Below are 18,368 nucleotides of genomic sequence, written 5' to 3' on the forward strand. Positions count from 1 at the left end.
CTTAAACAACAACAAGTTTTATTATTATTTTGTATTAGTTTTTATATTTATTTATTAATTATTATTTATTATTATTATTTTTATTATTATTTTTATTATATTTTCATTTTTTTATTTTTTTTATTTTTACTTGTATTTTATTTTTATTTTTATTATTATTTATTATTATTATTATTATTATTTATTTATTTATTTTTTACCACCAACATCTCCATAGAAACGAGTGTCGTAAATTTGCCGTCCTAAATCTGTCGGTCGTAAACCTGCGGTGTGCTCCTGCCTGCAGATTCGCCACGCTCCTCCGCACAGCTGCCCCTCTTTCCGTCTCGGGCAGTGTGTCTGGAAGCCGACAACACAGACAGCACTATCCGAAAGGGCACACACAGGCTGCCCCCCCAGCTCCTCCTCTGGTAGGCAGGCATGGCGGCCCCGTTAGCCCACTTCGACGAGGACTGGCAAGACTTCAACGAGTTCAAGCCTTCCTCGCAGGAGTCCGCAGAACAGCTCGACCAACTCAACTCCAATGTTACCGACACTGCCACCACCCCCACTACCGTCACCACCACCTCATCGTCGGGCCTGGATGATTTCTCCGACCTGGACAACAGCTTCTCCGGGGAGATCTGCAGCTTCAAATCAATGGAAGATCTCGTCCACGATTTCGATGAGAAGCTGACCGTGTGCTTTCGAAACTACAACACAGCCACGGAAAACATAGCGCCCATTAAGCCCATCACGGAGGACAACTATCTGAAAGACGACGAGTGAGTGTTATTATTTCAACGCTAAGCTAGCTGTAACTTTTTAATCTTGGCTACGCGGCTAGTCACGTTAGCCTCTCGAGCTACTAGCCAAACTCAGGGCAGTCCTGCTTTAAATCACTTTTAAGACACCTGCTAGTCCACTGCTCTTTCAAATGCATCGATTTGCATATTTTGTGTGAGTTTTGAAGTCATTAAATTACCTTACAAAAGCTACATTCATACATGGTGTTATCAAGGCTAGCATATTAGGGTAGTAGTAGGAAGTAGTTGTTGATTTGCACTGTAAAATTGTAACTTCTGTGTTTTTAAGGCGAATAGTTTCCCCCCCTGTGTTTGTAGGTAAGTGGTGTGTTCTGACTGCCACGTTTCAAAAAATCCTGTGTAGTAGAGTGCTGAGATTGAACAGAGTCCAAGTGCATTGCCACGTATTGATTTGCAACTGGGTTTAACCCAATGCTTTGTCCTTGCTCATGAATCTATGTCTGATGGGCAGGAAGAATCTAGTTGCCTGAGATTAAAGTAAATGTCGCAACTGGGTATCACTGCAACATTTGTCTCCCCGTGCATGATTCACCTTCCTCCTGCAATATGATCTTCCTCTTTTATTTATGACGTTGTGTTTACATATAGCGTCACACAAGATCGCAAAGCTGTAGTTCCTGAAAACTAGGGGCAAGTACTCTATAAAAGAAGCTTCAAAGGGGTAGAGACTGGGAAAAACAGAACAAAACAACTGAGCAGGAGCCTGAACCAGAGTTAGATCCTGCCAAAGTCTTTTTTTTGGCTGTGTGCACTTAATTTAACGTGCCTAGATGCTTAACAAGAAATAAAAAAGGCTGCTTTGACAAGGAGCAAGAAGAACTAGTATGTTGGAATTTTGTTACGCAGCTCAACTTACCTAATTGACTATAAAGTCTCTTTAAGCTCCGACTGTAAGAGATATTGAGAAACCAAATGCAACACTTGTTTGTTAGTCCTCCACAGCTTTACTCCTATATCTGTAAAGCTCTGAGTGAGGCCAAATCAAACAGTGTTTTTGGCAGCTGCTCACGTGCCCGGGACAGCATCACTGCCGGGAGCACAAAATATATCATTCTGTGCCAGTCGTTGTTGCTCTTTTTAGCTCAACTCCACGGCCCACTGCTCCCCAAGCTGTGTGAGCCCTTCAGGGAGAACCATGGCCGTTACGTAAACATTCGTCTGACTTCGTGTGTGTGTGTGTGTGTGCGTGAGGATGTGTGTGCAAGGATCACGATGAAGACCCGATGTGACACATGGGTTCACAGCATCCCTCCTGGCCTCGCTGCTCAGAGCCCAGAACGAGAACACCACCACACGTGTTAACGCTGGTGTTGTATCACTTATTATTACCACTAAACATATATAGTTCAGCCTTTTGTGGGACGCGATGATACAAATAACACGTTCAGCAGTTTACAGGCCTTTTATCCGAAAACAACAAATATTTTTAGAGCCAGTGCCATCTGCCGTGAGTTTCTCATAAAGTGACACAAAATGTTTACCACTTTTAGTGTAAACTTGTGGCTGGCAGAGTCTGTGCTTCCATCTGCTCCCGTCACCCTGTCACTGCTCAGTGCGGCCCATTGTCAACACTGCAATCTGTTTCATGTGTCTTTTCTTTGGCTAATTACTCTGAATCGGGCAGGAATTTGCTTTGAATCATGCTTACAATGGTTGAAAATGACAGTGTTTTTCATCTGTGCTACACATATAACCATAAGACATTTCGAGGTCAGTAGAGAGCAGGATGCAGACGGGTGGAGTAATGATGCGTCAAGTGAGAAGGAAACAGGCCTTTTTCTTATCTCTTCTAACATAAAAACATCTGTTTCAGTAATGTCACTTCCCGCTTGTTTTTCAGGGTGTGGAACGCACTCACAGACAACTACGGCAACGTGATGCCAGTGGACTGGAAGACTTCGTACACTCGCTCCCTTCACCTGCCCACGCTCAACCTCATCGAGCCCGAGGTAACGCACACGTTCTCGGGTCATAGACGTTGTGACACAGACACAAGCTGCGTCACTTTGTTCCACCGGAGCCAATCTGTTTAACCAACTGTTTCGTACTTTCTCGTCCCAAATGAGCAGAAACTAGACAATCAGTCGCTGGATCTGTCAGATGATGAGGACCTGAGGGAGCAGATGGATATGCACTCCATTATTGTCTCCAGCATCAGTGACGAGCCCCTCTTCACGGCTGAACAGGTGCACGTACAGAAAACCCTTGATCAAACTATATCGAAAGATACTTTTCATCATGCCTATTATTTGCTTACTTGTCTAAATTAAGAGAGCCACACATGAACTAAATGTGTATCTGTCGCTCAGGTGATCGAGGAGATTGAGGAGATGATGCAGGAGTCTCCGGACCCAGAGGACGATGAGAGTCCGTCCCACTCAGACCTGTCCATGCTTTCACAGGACCTCCACGGGCTCAAGCGCTCAGGCTCCAACACCAGCTGCGAGGACCGTAAGTCACGCCAATGCATCCAGTTGGTGTTATACGTATGTCGCACTTGTTCCTCGAGCCATTGATGTTTGTTCAAAAAGATATAAAAGCTATGAATAGTAAATGGTTCAACAGAAAACCAAAAGTGTGATTACGTCTATGTCCAATCAAACTCACATTGAAATACAGCTTTTTAAAATGTCTTATTAACGTTACACCTTTTGGATTACTATTGGATTTATTTTTTCTATTTTATGTGCATGAGTGGCATTGTTCTTTTTTCCACTCCACTGCTGTCTCTGAATCAGTCAGTGAAGTGTAATGGGCCACAGTGTCGTGAACGTGATAAACACAAGTTTTTGCACATGACTTAAAGTGTTATATAACAGAATATGTGCTATAAAAACTTACTGCTCTGCTATGCTCGATTACACATTGCATGCAAATGTTTCTGTATTTGAACTGACTGAAGACCTAAAGGGGCAGCCAGGGTTACGCATGTGATCCAGATACATATACTCGAAGATACTTATACTGACAAAGAAGCTGACATGGATTTATATGATGCTGTTTTATAGAAGTACTATTTATCCTTTGCATTTACTCAATAGTATGTTATGTATTGCGCTTTACAAGCTAGAGTTGAAAAGTTACTCAAAACGCATTTATTATTTCACCCTATACTCGATAAGCGTCAGTGGTGGAAAGTAACAAAGTAAAAAGTACAAATTGAAGATACTTTTACTTAAGTATATTATATGATGAATACTTTTTATATTTACTTAACTACATTTTAGAGCCTGTATCTGTACTTTTTTCTCCTACATTTTCAAATTGGGTTAATACAATGAACTGCTTTAGTCCCAGTTTAGACTTGGTTTAGTGGTTTACACCTTTAGACCTTGTTTAGTTCTGGCTTTGACCTGGTTTAGTTCCTGTTTTTGACCTGAGTTAATGGTTTACTCGTTTAGACCTGGTTTGATGATGATTTAAAAAATCCTGCACATTGAACTCTTAAATACTTTTACTTTTTTACTATAAATGCATACTTTTATTCTTATACTTAAGTAAAAAATGTTGCACTTTTACTTGAGTAAGAATATCGAGTACTTCTTCCACCACTGGTAAGCGTAGCCATAGCCGCCCTGGGGTAGACTCGGTGAAGCGAGGCTGCCATCGGCCGCTCCGTCACTCACTCTCCACATTCACACATGGCGAGTGGAGTGTCTTGCCGATGAACACAACAGCGTCTGCATCAGTCGGAACTTTTCGATCTGTGAACAAACTCCTCTGACCTGAATGAGAATCTCAGAATGGATTAGAAACACACATTATATTGATTTCCAAAACAAATCAATTGAATTTTGTTGCTTACAGGAGAATTGTTCAACTGTTCTTTTAAAATATTATGGTTCAGATTCGCATCCAACAACATCCATCGACTAAATTAACATAATTCTGACAGCAGCAGCTCTATGTTTGTGTTCTAAATATTACAGCCGTTGACAAGTAAACAAACAAAGTGCCATTCACTCTCTGCCCACTCACTGTCAGGGCTGCGACAGCTGTCTGTGTCAGAGCTGACTGAAACTCTGGAGGAGGTGGAGGCAACGATTCGCCGCTTCAGTGAAGAGCTCATCCAGGCCCTGGCCCGCAGAGACGAGCTCGACTACGAGAAAGAGGTACTGCGATCGTCCGTTCTTTGTTGACACGTAAAACAAAGCTTTCACACAGCCCGTAGACCAAAGGGAGATACATGAGGGTAACGGGTGTTTTATTACTGGGAGTATGAAGGGCTGTGTGTGGTGTTTGTTTTGGTGTGTGAGATATTGATGAAAAATAAATCATAAGGCGATTGGAATAACTAACTAAAAACATATTATGAAAAACAATCATGAGGTGAGTAAATTTGATACTAGTAAAGGTAAACAGGATGGAGTCATGAACACTAGAAAGAGTAAAAAAAACTAAGAAAAGACGATTAAAGTTGCAATAAACAAACATCTATAATAACAGATGAACGTAGCTTTAGTTGGAAATAGGGGGGAAATGAATTGTCCTCATCCTTATTGGAACAATTAGTTTTAAATAATGAGTTTATTTATCGTCAATTGTTGAAGTTTCCAAAACAAATAACTTGGGAAATAATGGCTTTTTTTTTTTTTTGGACTCCTTTTCTTGCAGCCTTTGTTTTGTCTCTTTATTATTGAATTATTTGGAAAAGACTTTGGACATTGACAAATACACTGCAAAAATGTCTTCAATTAAGAAAATGTATCTTATTTAGACTTTTTTCCTGATCTATTAAGTATAATTACCAATGTATAATTGCCAATGAGATGAGACCAAGACCAAGTTCCTTACCCCATTGGCAAAGGAAATTACTTGGAAATAAGGACAAAATGTATTGAAATGAGTCAGAAACATCTCAGAACAAGTGAACTAATCTAGGACAAATGACCAACTACATTTTACCTAATCAAAACAACTCAAATTGATTGTTTGGATCAAATGGAGACATTTATACTAATACAGATTGAAGCTGATCTCTTAATAGTTTGTAGGGTACGTAGAGCAGGCCATGACGGATTGAGAGATACACATTTGGATATTTGTAGCAAGTTCTGATGTTTGGTTTCACAATGAATATCTTGAGATTTAATGAACCTGTTAACTATCACCTTAGGGTTAACAATTATTTATGTCCAAATCTCAAAGTGTATTGACTGGGGAGCTTATAGCCTATGTGCCAGTGTGATACCTCATTTGAAAGCCAAGTCAAAGTCAGAAGTTCATTTACTTCTGTGATTCAACTTAAAATGTGAAACTAATATATGATATAGACTTATTACATGCAAAGTGCAAGTATGGCTTACAGTCCATAAATGTCCTATAATTTTCTGAGATTTAAAAAAAAAATTTTTTTTACAAACTGTGAGCCATAATCATCATCATGATATTCTAGTTCTATGATGAGCACCTGTACGTGACATTTGCCATTCTTAACCCTAATCATATCCTGATTAACCCTAACCCTATTCCCCTGATCGGGGGGTGGCAGGTAACAGGTTAACAGAGCATATTCTAAAACACTTCCAGCAGAGCAAACCTTTGAGGGAAGACTGAAACGTGAACTGTCTAAATAATGCAAGAATCCCCTGTACTTGTTTGCAGCAGCATGGAAACAGTAGGACGTCCCATTTCCCAAAAAAGCATTACTTTTCGTAGATTTTGTGACATGTAGTAATTTAGTAATAATAATAATAATGCCTGATTTTGATATAGCACTTGGATACTTAAAGATGTGTTACATTGCATTTCACTCCTCACTCTTCAAAATGCAGTTTTTTTTATTCTGCCGTTTGTCATCTTGCCGTCTCTCAGTGAATCACCCTTGTTAAATTTCCCACCAGGTAAAGAACAGCTTCATTTCGCTGCTGATCGACGTCCAGAATCGACAAAAGGAGCACCGCGAGCTGCTCCGGAAGAGGAAGAAGATCCGGAGCACGGTCACCACGGGGCCCAATGGGCAGAGGATAGCCAGCACGCACATCCCCGGCACTGTGAGTCACACCAAACCACACGCACAAACACAAACGGGTCTCCGAGGGGTCGGGCAGAGAAGATAAACGCATGACCTCAGACTGCACGCTTTCACGGACTCACGCGTTAACTGTCTCGATCTGTTTCTGCTCTTTGACTCTGCCTCCTTTCAATCCTTGTAGCAGCTCACCTTAGAGGAGCTCTCCAATGTCATTCAAAATGGCATCCGTCAAACTTTTGGAAACGCTGGTGGGGACAAGCAGGTGCCCCGCTCTCTTCTCCACTTTCACCTTTTACCACTTTTTCTTTTCTTCACCATCTTTTTTTCTGTTACTCCACAGCCGCTGTTAGTTTGGTGCCAATTTCTTTGTCTGACATTTTGCTTTTAATCGTTCAGCTTTATTTTTGACCCTCAAATTATTCACCTTCTTTATTTTGCAGTTCAGTTTGCATGGATGTTGTCTGCCTTATCCATAACTTTTCATTGGATTTTATGTATCAAACTTATCAGCATTTTTCTCCCTCTTTAGTATCTGACAACTGTAATCCCGTATGAGAAGAAGGCTGGTGCGCCATCTGTCGAAGACCTTCAAATTCTGACAAAAAGTGAGTAAAGGATGATGGCCTGTTATAATGATGCCTCGCTGCATTATCACTCACTAAACATTGCAAACTTCCTTCCCAGTTCTTCAGGCCATGAGAGACGACAGTGAGAAGGTTCCAGCTCTACTAACGGACTACATCCTGAAAGGTAAGGCTTTCTACTCCAAAAAAAACTGAATTGACGTCTCAAACTGAACTTGCACCACGTCAAATATTGCCTCCTGCTTCTTTTATGGTGAATAAACTGTTCTTTTTCGCTTCTGATCTGTCCCTTGTCTCTTGTCTGTGCTGTCCTCTGGTAGCTCTGGTATGAGGGCAGTGGATAAAGGTTTGTTCAGCTCCCACATTTTAACACGTTTCTTCTCTTTCAGCCCTGTCTCTGAAAACCCCTTTGTCCTTTTCCTTTTTCCTCCAATAGAAGCGCCTCCTCTCCTCAAAGCAGCAGCCTTTCCCTCAGTCACTCTGCTTCGTAGTTTTCTCTTGCCACTGCATTAACTCTGCCTACTAAACATGTGAATCTTTTGTCACACTGTACTGGCGCATGTCAATCACGTTGAGTGACGTGTCGGGGGCTACAATTGTTCTGGGAGGCGTTTGACCTTCAAACTAACAATGTGTCTAGGCTAGTTCCGCTAACCTAAAGTTGTGACTGAGCATCAGGACTTCCTATTCATATCGCTCACACCCGTTCGAATAAAAAGATTTAAGATGGCAGACAGTGAGTTCTTGGTAGATGATCACAATGCGTGTTAACTACTCAGTGTTAAGGGACTATACGGAGTTTAAAAATGTTAAAATTATGTATTTTCCTCCCCCTACATGTTCCAACAATGTCCTAATGTGTAGAATGAGCACAGACCTCTAAAATCCTGCACTGTCACTCAAAAAGGTGTTAATTCAGGTCTGAATGCACAAGCATAATATTAAAGCTGCAGTAGTGGAGAGGACTAGGGAGAATACTCATTTTAACTGTATTCTGGTAAACTTACACTTTAATTTGAGAGTATTTAGAATATAGTCAATTTCCAAATATCAAGGGAATACATCACAATACTCAATCACTAGATTTTTGCTCCATCTTGCACATTATTAAGAATTGTCTTTTAATAATGAGCTGTGTTTCCTCCTAGAATAAAATAAAGGTTATAAATGCCCTAATGCCACAGTTCATACAAACTCTGCACTCGTGTCACATGATGCTGTATCTGCTGCTCCATTTGCCAAGAGAGTTAAAGAGTTTCCAATTAATGGTGAGCGAGTTTATAACAGGTGTTCCAACAATCGTAGTCTCTCATTTTTGTAATTATACGGCATATTTATTAGGGCTGGGACGATCCACTTTTGTCACGATCCGATACGTATCACGATACTCGAGGGGCCGATACGATACGTATTGCGTTACAATAACTATGTATTATAAGTGATATGTTAATCATTGAGTTGCCTCATGTACGAAATTCATGGTATAAGTAACGTTGCCTTGCCTTAAAATGTGTAAAAAGGAAAAAAAAGTCATGTGTCCAAAGTTTATAAACCAAATGCCATTTGACATTTATTAAAGAGTTAAGATTGAAAAGTGCATTAACACAAAATGTAACAAAGTGCTGCTACTGGAAAACAAAAGAGTGTATGACAGAAATACCTCAAACACAAGTATAGTATTCCGATCCATATCCGATATTTTGTCCCAGCACTAAAATGTATACATAAATATAATGGCAATCAATGTGAAAGTATTCAGAATACAGTACAGAAAACAAGGTAACAGAATACTTTACAAAGTACATTTTAAGTCAAGTATTCAGTAACTAAATACACTTTCAAAGTATTCTCCCCAATACTTCATGTAAGATGTAAATACTTCAGCAGAGAAGACTTATGTGCATAAAGGTTGGCAAGTTTGTCTGGAAACTAAAGGCAAACATGCAATAAAACATCAACGAAAAAGCAACAAATAATTAAGTAATATTAAAACTACAGACAAGACAATTGTTTTTATGTAGATGAGTTCATATTACTCTTATGCAATGTAATATATATATTGCAATTATACTGTGAGCTTTTAGCTTCAAGACAACTTACCAGCATCTCTCAACTTCTCCTCTGCTGAAGTATTTACATCCAACACGTGATCGTCTACCAGGAACTCACTGTCCTTCATGTTATTTTTATTGGGAAGTGAATTTGGACGAGCAGCACGACTTCACGTTAGCGGAACTAGCGTAGCCACATTGTGCAATGAGCCAATTGTAGCTGTAATATGAGAGTTAGGCATAGATGATGAGTGATCAATGTCAATTTGTCCTGAAACTACACCCATTTCTTGACTCCCTCATACTTTACTGACATGCGCCTGTACATTTCCTTCTATCTCTTCCTCACAGCTTCTCCTGGTTCACTTTTTACCCACCTGTAGCTGCAGTCGCCCTTTTCTCTCTTCACATCTCCTGCTGCAGTCGATTCTCTCCGACTAAAACACGATTCTGACGAGTTTTTTGGTTTGTGTCTCCACAGTTCTTTGTCCGACGTAAAGTCTCGGCCGCCTCCTGTTTCCAGAGCCTCAGAGGAGCATCACAGGTTTCTGGAGTTTCAGGAAATCAACTCGAAATCCCAGCCTTCCACATTTTAACAGACTTTTCCCCTTGTGGCATTTTAAAAACTCCTTCATTATTTAACTGAAATATCTGTAAATTCTATTATTTGTAACCTTTTACCTTTTTAATGTCCGCAGAGGTGCCAGTAATCAGTATTAGCCTAAAACTATATATTCTTATAAATTTGAACGCCGACCTTATTTTAGCGGTTTTTAATTAGGCTTTTAGGCTAGCTAGGGCGCCGTCGAGTAACTTGCACCATGGAGATTTATGCCTGACCACAAAGTCACACATCCTTGCTTGGTTTGGTACCACAAGCCTGGATTCTAATTTGTTATGGCATGTGTTTTGGGCATTAAGAATTACACTAAAGGAGTCGGACAAAGAGCAAACCCTTTAATTTCTGCACGTTTGAGAATGATGCTTGAGTTTAGCTTTTGATGGAATGTTGTAATGAAATATTTTGTATACAAAGAAACTGCACCGTTTGTACTTTTGAAAAGGGAAGCTGAAAGATTTGCTGATTGAACAAATTCTATATTTTTGGATTGGGTTTGTAGACAATATTTTTAGTAACCCCTTTCACATCTCTCACATGTGCTGCCTAGAGATCCTTCCCTCACTTCCGCTTTTGTGGATTATACCTCTGTTGGTTCAGTTTCCTTGATTGTAAAGCCACCTCCCTGTGGGTTCGCTGTATTCTTCGCTTGATATTGTGCACATTTAGTTAGCGCTTCACATGTATCGTACTCCTAGATGGTTGCACATCTTCCTAGTTTTGTTGGTGTGTTAGATCTGGTTTAGAAAATATCGTATACACCGAGACCAGGAGCTTTGACAACACTAAGTATAAATTAATTTAACTTAGCAGTAATGCATCATCAAACATAAACCTCACCAGTTCACACACACACACACGTAATTTTATCTTAGTGAGGACACTCCTAGACATAATGTATTACCCAGACCTGAACCCTAAGCCCCTTACCCTAACCTCATTTTGTTGGCTAAAAACTCACACAGGTCCTCAAAATGTCATAATTACAAGAACACACACACACACACACACACACACACACACACCTTGTACTTCTATCTTAGTGAGGACACTCATAGACATAAGGTATTACCCAGACCTTTATTCTAACCCTAACCCTAAAACCACATCTTGAACCTCAAACAGTCCTTTAAAGAAGTGAGGACCACCCAAAATGTCCTCACTTTACAAAAAATGTCCTCACTCTGTTGGTTAAAAACTCAAACTGGTCCTCACAATGTCGTAAGTATAAGAACACACACACGCAAACGCTCCACGCAAGGTCTGATCAGGTCTAGAGTAGATCTCAGGTACCTCCATCAGTGTTACAGTGTTAAGAAGTTTCTGAAATATCATTGTTTTAGCAGGAAATAGCACAATATACCAAGTTGCTGCGTAAACAAAATTAGAGTAGGCTGATGTTAACAAGCAAAATGTTCTCTCGTAGTTGTGGTAAAGTAATAGCACTAGTGGCGGAACCGAACTGGCCTCGGAGACTTGAATAGTTAGTTGTGTAGCAGTGACTAGACATCTTGACATACTTTCCACAAATTAACTATCAATCATTACCTTAGCTACTCAAACAAATATTAATTTAAGCATTTATGGAAAAGGGAATGTAAAGATTTCTGAAGCTGGAGATAGAAATTGCGCGGTGGTAGTTCCAAGGTTCGATCTTGTCCATGAAAGAAGAGCCTCAACAGTGGTGCATCTTTAGACTGTATGTAGCACTTGCATCCAATGTTGCCAGCACTGAGCATTGAAAACTAGCATGAGCCGCATGCACTTTACAAGCTCAATCTTTTTCTTTTTTAAGTACCATCTTAAAATTTTACCACAAAAGGGAGTAAAGCATGTTGCTTTGATGGTCAAAAATTAGTGAAAAGGGAAGATTTGCATTAATTTTTAATCGATTTTAACAGGAAATGAAATAAGTTAATAACACTAACTGTTGGTTTGCAGTCAGTTGAATGTCACTGAAAGGTATTTCGCATGTAACATATCAACAAGAGTCATGACAATTGAGAGATTTATATTTTTATCAAACCAGGAGATGAGATCTCCTTTGTAAATGCCTGATTATTTTGTACATTGAAACCTGTTGTTTTTAATACATGTCGTCCCCAGTGAAGGGGTTTTATGTTTACGATCTCATCATGCGGTACTGCAGTATATTAATTTATTCTGTAAATGTTTTATAACCTTATTGACTGTAATGGTACAAGTGTTTGTGCCCATGTTGCAACTCATTTCAAATAAATGCTGTGAAGACCTTGCATTGCATTGCATTTATTTTTGATGTTTCAACAAATTGTAGCATATCAAAATGTATGTGTAATAAATATTAATTGCAGTTGTTGCAGATTTTAAATCAGATGGGAAAAGGCAAATACAGATCAATGGCACATTCTTTAGACCTCTACCAAAGAGATTTAACCTGCTGTCAGGGTTACAATTGCAATGTCATGTGCTCCTACAATGATAATACTCCAACTATGGAGTGCAGACGCCTCCTGCAGTTCTTTATAATCTGTGTAATCTACTTAACTCTGTTGGGATAGGCATCGTTTAGAACTACTTACGTCGTTTAGTTGTATTTTAGATCTAATTAAGCCCAAACATTGACCTGGTGGTAGGTACTACTTGGTGAGAAGAGTTTGAGAACCTGGTGGTAATGAACAACTGTGTGTCTGCATTTTATTTGTATTTTTTTTTTTCTTTTTTTTTACAAAAAGATTAATAGCAGTACATTTTAGCTAACTACTAAAATTGTCTCTTGACAAAGGTCCAGTTGTCTTTGAAAACAGTTTTCTTGCATAGAGATTTTCACCATTTTCAGTTCAGAAGCAAAGCTGCTTGGACCTTCATGGTGGAGATCAAAGTTCATTCCAGGTCACAGGTTGGTGTCAGTGAACATGGTGTGCTCCTTCCTCACTGTACTAAAGCCTTTGACGGTGTCAACGAACTCCTCATCTTCCATAAACTGGAAAATACAAGTGAGGGATTAACATTGAAAAAAGGAACACAGCTCAATCCTGAGTCTTTGCATACATTTCTGGGGTCCCTCACCATCCCACTGTCATGGCCCGAGACATTAGGGTCCCACACTTCGCTCTCTCCTGTCACAGACTTCCCGTCCATCACTTGGCTCACGCTGCGCCTCAAAGAGTTGACGCTCAAGATTCCCAGTTCACCCTGAGTGAGGTCCTCTTCACATTTGGCTTCTAGCACCTCCTGGTGGACAAACAAGGTGCTCTCAGACACATGCATACAGTAAGGTCCGTGCATAACATCATTGCTTTACCTCAATCTTTAAGGTGTAGCCTTTGAGAGTGACACTGTTGGAGGAGGCAGTTGTGTCCGGCACAGTATCAAACTGGAACACATTTTAATATTTTTAAGGCAAGATGGTTTTATGAAGCATCATTTAGCACTGAACATTTCACTGCAGTCATCAGCCTATAAACCTTTTCTCTATGATTTGTGCCTGTCCGATTTCAATAGAGTATTTCATAACTAAAGGCTCACCAGCATAGAGTTGCTAGGAGGGTACACTGCCATGGGGCTCCTCTTCTCCATGGTTATACCCACGAGTGGGGGCCTCTGTCGACTGAATGGTGACTTATTCAAGGCCTGGTGTGACATTGAAAGACAAAACATAAAACTTTCCTTTACACTTCTTTACCATGTAAAAAGTAACAATTGTTGTCATAAGACAATATACCCTATGGAGCACGATTGCTATGATGACGGCCAGAACCAACAGGGCTATAGCTGCCATGAGGACAATAAACCACAGCTCCCTGTGAACCGCCGTCTTGGCCTGAGCCCCGTCTGCCCCACGTCCACCTCCTCCTGCTCCTGGTGGAGTGGCATCTGGTGCATCTGTGGGACACAAATCACAACGTATATTGTTTTGTATTTAGATGCTATATGGACCCTTTCACTCCATGTCTAATGCATGTGTAGTTAGACAGGTCCAAGAAAGTTGATCACAAAAGAAGTAGAGATAACAACTGTAACAGGATACATTATGTGGACGCCCTTCATTCAATACTGCAGATAAGAAGACAACTCTTTATCACAAAAGTCTTAACAATTTACGCAACAGCAACCTTTTGTTGTTTTCTATTTCGAATAAAACGGATCTATCTGTTTGGATGAGGCTTTCACAGTCTTTTTACTTTTTTATCTGTCAAAGCTATGAATAAAAACACAGATCTTCAAGGGTGCCCCGACAGGCAGACTCACCAGTGCTGAGGTCCGTGGTTGGGCCTGGGATGGGGGTGCTGGCAGCCCCTCGTTGTGTGATGCATGGAGGCCCCAGACCAGCTCTAGAAACACACCTGTCGCACCATCAATATTTTACACCTGGCACTCTGCAGACTTGTCGAGCACACAGTAAAACTATATCGCATCAAAAACTTTTACAATGGTCTTGCAGCTTCTTCATGCAGCTTGTATTACAATTAGTTTCCTGGAAAGTGAACATGCAAAATGTAGAAATCCTCCACTGCTGCCTGTGTTGTTGTCTTCTTTAACCATTGGACGTCCCATGAGCCTTTGCTGGTCCTGAGCAGTGCCATGGTAACCGCCAGGTGTCCCGTTTCACTTCACCTGGAGAAGCCCTGTCTTGGCATTAATTATCTTTGCACCTTTCATGACAAAATATTGCAGTGATGAAAACAACAGCGATAGTTTTGGTAGTTGATGCGTATGTGGAACATTTAAGAGCTTAAATGTCCACTCTTTTCTAAATTAAATGTTTTTCACTCTAATCTTCACTCTTCTATCTCAGTAACCTTGATAAATAAAATCTACTTTTTTCATTTCTGGATGAATTCAGCAGTTTCATGAAATTATATTTGCTACCTTACCACAAGATGGCGATAGACAGCAACTACTGCATGTGTGTTATAGAAAATTATTAACACAAGTATTACTAGGCTACTTACTAAAAATAATACTGCACCAACTGTAGAGGTAATAAGACAAAATATGACTTTGACTAATGTGATACCCATTTCCACAGCACTAAAATGTGAAAGTGGAGAAATAAAAGTAATGTTCTGTATGTATTACTGCTGCAATCAAAGTTCTATACATTGGGCACTCACTGAGGACGGGAGTGGGATTAAACACAAGTGTACATTTTTGTTCCAATTGTAATACAGAAGGTTTTGCCCTATTTGAAACCTATGCAGAGCTATTATGCAAGATGAAGACATTGTTGGACAGTGTTCGATTGATTCGTATTGAAACTATTGGTGTTAAGAATGTTCATGAACAGTATGAATACGAAAAACTGAAATATGTTAATCCTTGGGTTATTGTTTTTCACTGTGACTTCAATACAGCGCCCCCGCAAGGCTGATTTATTCTTAAGGACATCCCCATTGTCTAATAACCTAATCAACATTCATATCTAGCCTTGATGATTCGGAGCAATGCGTTTTTATATAGGAAGTGATCTCACCCTTGAGCGCCAGAATCAGCCGTTTTTACAGCTCATCTCCGCGGGGCCCCATCCATCACCTGCTGTCTGTGTGGCACTGCACTACTAGACACATATAACTCATTTAGGCAGACGTATCACTCAGAATCTCAACTCACTTACCTAGGAGTGATGTGCTGAAAAAAAAAAAAAAAAACTCCGCTTCAAGTCCCTTGGTGCTGGTTAGGTCTGAGTACTGTTACATTTTTTTTTTTTTTTTGCAATGTCAGTACTTTAACAACGCTTGGTTTATGATACCAATACCTGAACGATACTTTTTTTTTATACCTTTCCTAAAATATTTGTCATCTAGAGTTGGAAAACAGAGCAATAAAGCTAATTTAATCCATAAAAGACTATTTCTTTGAAGTACAGTATGTGTCATTTATTTGAGCTGAGAAAGTAACTTCCTTTAACGGCCCTGCCTCAAAACTTGGTCTCCAAAGATATATAATTTTTCAACACCTGCTTACCAGTGGTGCCTAAACTTCTTTTTTTTTAAATTATTATCTGTATTTTTTACCATACTGGTATAATGTAACAGTACCCAGCGCGAGTACATGGTTTTCACAGTGGTGCACCTCAGGGGTTTGGCTTAGGACTCTTTTCATTCGGCTCCTGTGCTGTGCAATTTGCTGTGCTGTTGTAATCTGGGGAAAAGATAAGACAATGTTGGTAGGACAAGGACATAGAAGGGGGCGTGGCTTCGCCGAGGGGGAAAATAGAATATTTTGGGAAACACAATTTTTCACTCTTTTTAGCCATTTTCTGGTGAAATATGAACTTATTTATCACATACAAATAAAGCCAAGTGTAAATCGGTCCCATATGGATATTTTCTCACAGCAGATTGTTCTGTAGAAGTGAAAAAACGGCAGTTGTAACTAACGCTAGCTAACCTTTAGCATTAGCCCGATGCTAACATGTAGCATCAAGTTAGCATTCTCCGTTTTTTTTTGTGTATATATGGGCTGTTGAACCACTTAGCGCCTCTCCATGTCTTTGTATCTTTATTTAGTAGAAAACTACATCAATAATTCAGCATTTGTAAAAGTAGTTTTTGAATAATTAGAGAAAGTTTAGATTTTTTCAAAATTGTGCAAATGTTTTTTGCCATTGATTGGTCACTATTAGGCTATGTAAACAAATATCAGTCTCGAAAAGGACATCACAAAACTGCACTGCTGTTGTGTTTTTTCACTCTTTGCTGTCTATGTGACAAGGATTGAAATAATTGGTTATAATACACAGAACACAGCGCCATTGATCTAATTGTAGGTTTAGTGCCTTGAACTATATTTAGCCTTTAAATTAGCAAAATGATGCTAACGAGGCTAGTACTGAAGCTAAGCCATGCTACTTATTTCTTACTCACCAATGCAATTAGCAAAAGCCCTCAGAAGATAAAACTGTGAAGCAGCTTTACAAACGTTATTATTTTCTGTCTTCTTGTCTTTGCAGCTCTAAAATGCAGAACAATCGAGACATAAATGAACATAAAAGATGGCTGCCTCGTGTTTGACGTCAAAACTACAGGTAAGCTGAGAAATGTCAAAGTAAAGAGAGACAAATCAGCATCAGTGTTGTTTTTTCTTTTCTTTTCCTATGTGTGTAAAATAAATGTTTCTTATTATTTGTGATGCTGCTAAATAATAAAGTGTGCTCACAATGTGTGCTCATGCAGCTCAGTGTTTCCCCACAGGGTACAGAAACTGAGACCTCATTTCAAAGGAAAACTATTGTTTGTTTGGGGTTTTTTTGTGTAAAATGTGTATGTTTGCAAGTATTTCATCTTTATTTTAAGAGTGGCACATTGTCAGATTAAAAGAAATCATAATTGTGAATAGTACAACCTACAAAACAACAACAACTGCACAAATAAGAATTTTAGTTGATGTCTTTCTAAACAATCAGCAGCAAAACAAAAAGGGCTGGGAGTGAAAAACAATGTGCTTTCATTCTAAACACAGAGCTGTGTGAAGATATTTTCTTAAGGGGTGCTAAGGGATAAGATTGCCCCCCTAAACGCTATTTCTGTGCTTATTTCCTATTTACTTAATATTGCCTTCAATGCGTAAACGATCCACCAGGGGGTGTTGTAGCGCCCTCAGCACCCAGGGTTCCCACGCCTTGTCTAAACATGTTTTTTATTTAGATTGACCTTATCAATATTCCTAGTCAGGAAAGTCCCACTGAGATGAAGTTGATCTTTTTCAGGGGAGACCTGGCCCCTGCGTGGAACCTATTGTGAATGTTTTTAATGGAAACCGGAGAACCTGGAGGAAACCTATGCAGACACGGGGAGAACATACAAACTCCACACTTAAAGGCCCCGTCCAGGTGAGAATCGAACCCGGGACCTTGTTGTGAGGCACGAGCTGCCAATTGAATACTGACTTTTACTCATTTAAAGGGACTAAACAGAGCTAAACATTTTGAAAAATCAAGTATTTTCCTCCCCTACATGTTCCAGCCATGTCCTAATGTGTAGAATGAGCCCAGACCTGTTCACCACAACTGCCTCTAAAATCCTTAAAATGGTCTTAATTCAGCTCAATATAGAACCTACAGTTATGTGTAAGACCTGAGGTGGCAGTAGTGAGTATAAAAATGACCAACTTGCATTTAGTTCCTTTAATTGACTAAATTCAATCATTGTGGATTATTTCGAATATCCTGTTTGTCACTACTTTTATCTTCTCCTTCTCTACAGTCGACTTGAATCCCTGCTCTCTGATCATGCTACGATGGTAAGTGGACAAGTGCCTCAGCGACTGTATCAGCCTTGAGTGGGGTGATGACTATGTAGCCTGTCCCTTGGGCTGCGGCTCGACGTCATTACTTTACAACTGTTAATTATA

At 39.8% G+C, this 18,368-nt stretch overlaps 2 protein-coding genes across 7 annotated transcripts; one reads left to right on the plus strand and one right to left on the minus strand.

Moving 5' to 3' along the window:
- Window positions 1-300: 300 nt before the first annotated feature.
- Window positions 301-10,878, plus strand: fez2b (fasciculation and elongation protein zeta 2b). 4 transcript variants are annotated; one of them, XM_079572432.1, is made up of 11 exons: window positions 301-764; window positions 2,647-2,755; window positions 2,876-2,992; window positions 3,116-3,257; window positions 4,791-4,918; window positions 6,650-6,799; window positions 6,962-7,042; window positions 7,310-7,385; window positions 7,465-7,530; window positions 7,685-7,710; window positions 9,897-10,878. In XM_079572432.1, the coding sequence occupies exons 1-10, from the start codon at window positions 421-423 to the stop codon at window positions 7,693-7,695; spliced, it is 1,224 nt and encodes a 407-aa protein (XP_079428558.1). In that variant the 5' UTR covers window positions 301-420; the 3' UTR covers window positions 7,696-7,710; window positions 9,897-10,878. The 4 variants fall into 4 exon arrangements, with proteins under 4 accessions (XP_079428558.1, XP_079428557.1, XP_079428556.1 ...); XM_079572431.1 differs by lacking the exon at window positions 7,685-7,710 and having other exon boundaries at window positions 6,965-7,042; window positions 9,897-10,877; XM_079572430.1 differs by lacking the exon at window positions 7,685-7,710 and having other exon boundaries at window positions 302-764; window positions 9,897-10,875.
- A 1,941-nt stretch (window positions 10,879-12,819) lies between these two features.
- LOC306974803 (usherin) lies at window positions 12,820-15,654 on the minus strand. Of its 3 annotated transcripts, none has more exons than XM_079572194.1 (7): window positions 15,490-15,654; window positions 14,265-14,347; window positions 13,738-13,898; window positions 13,542-13,646; window positions 13,318-13,389; window positions 13,065-13,247; window positions 12,820-12,996 (listed from the first exon to the last, which is right to left on the minus strand). In XM_079572194.1, exons 3-7 carry the CDS (start codon window positions 13,792-13,794, stop codon window positions 12,907-12,909), a joined length of 507 nt encoding a protein of 168 aa, XP_079428320.1. In that variant the 5' UTR covers window positions 13,795-13,898; window positions 14,265-14,347; window positions 15,490-15,654; the 3' UTR covers window positions 12,820-12,906. The 3 variants fall into 3 exon arrangements, with proteins under 3 accessions (XP_079428320.1, XP_079428321.1, XP_079428319.1); XM_079572195.1 differs by having other exon boundaries at window positions 13,083-13,247; window positions 14,265-14,359; XM_079572193.1 differs by having other exon boundaries at window positions 14,265-14,359.
- Between the last annotated feature and the right edge of the window lie 2,714 nt (window positions 15,655-18,368).

This window comes from Gobius niger (genome assembly GCF_951799975.1).
Source record: "Gobius niger genome assembly, chromosome: 15".
NCBI lineage: Eukaryota > Metazoa > Chordata > Actinopteri > Gobiiformes > Gobiidae > Gobius > Gobius niger.

Coding starts and splice junctions, on each gene's coding strand:
- fez2b (XM_079572430.1), top strand. CDS start 421: ATGGCGGCCCCGTTAGCCCACTTCGACGAGGACTGGCAAGACTTCAAC. Junction 4,919..6,649: donor AGCTCGACTACGAGAAAGAG/GTACTGCGATCG, acceptor ATTTCCCACCAG/GTAAAGAACAGCTTCATTTC. Junction 6,800..6,961: donor GCACGCACATCCCCGGCACT/GTGAGTCACACC, acceptor CAATCCTTGTAG/CAGCTCACCTTAGAGGAGCT.
- LOC306974803 (XM_079572194.1), bottom strand. CDS start 13,794: ATGGCAGCTATAGCCCTGTTGGTTCTGGCCGTCATCATAGCAATCGTG. Junction 13,647..13,737: donor TAGCAATCGTGCTCCATAGG/GTATATTGTCTT, acceptor ATGTCACACCAG/GCCTTGAATAAGTCACCATT. Junction 13,390..13,541: donor CTCCTAGCAACTCTATGCTG/GTGAGCCTTTAG, acceptor AATGTGTTCCAG/TTTGATACTGTGCCGGACAC.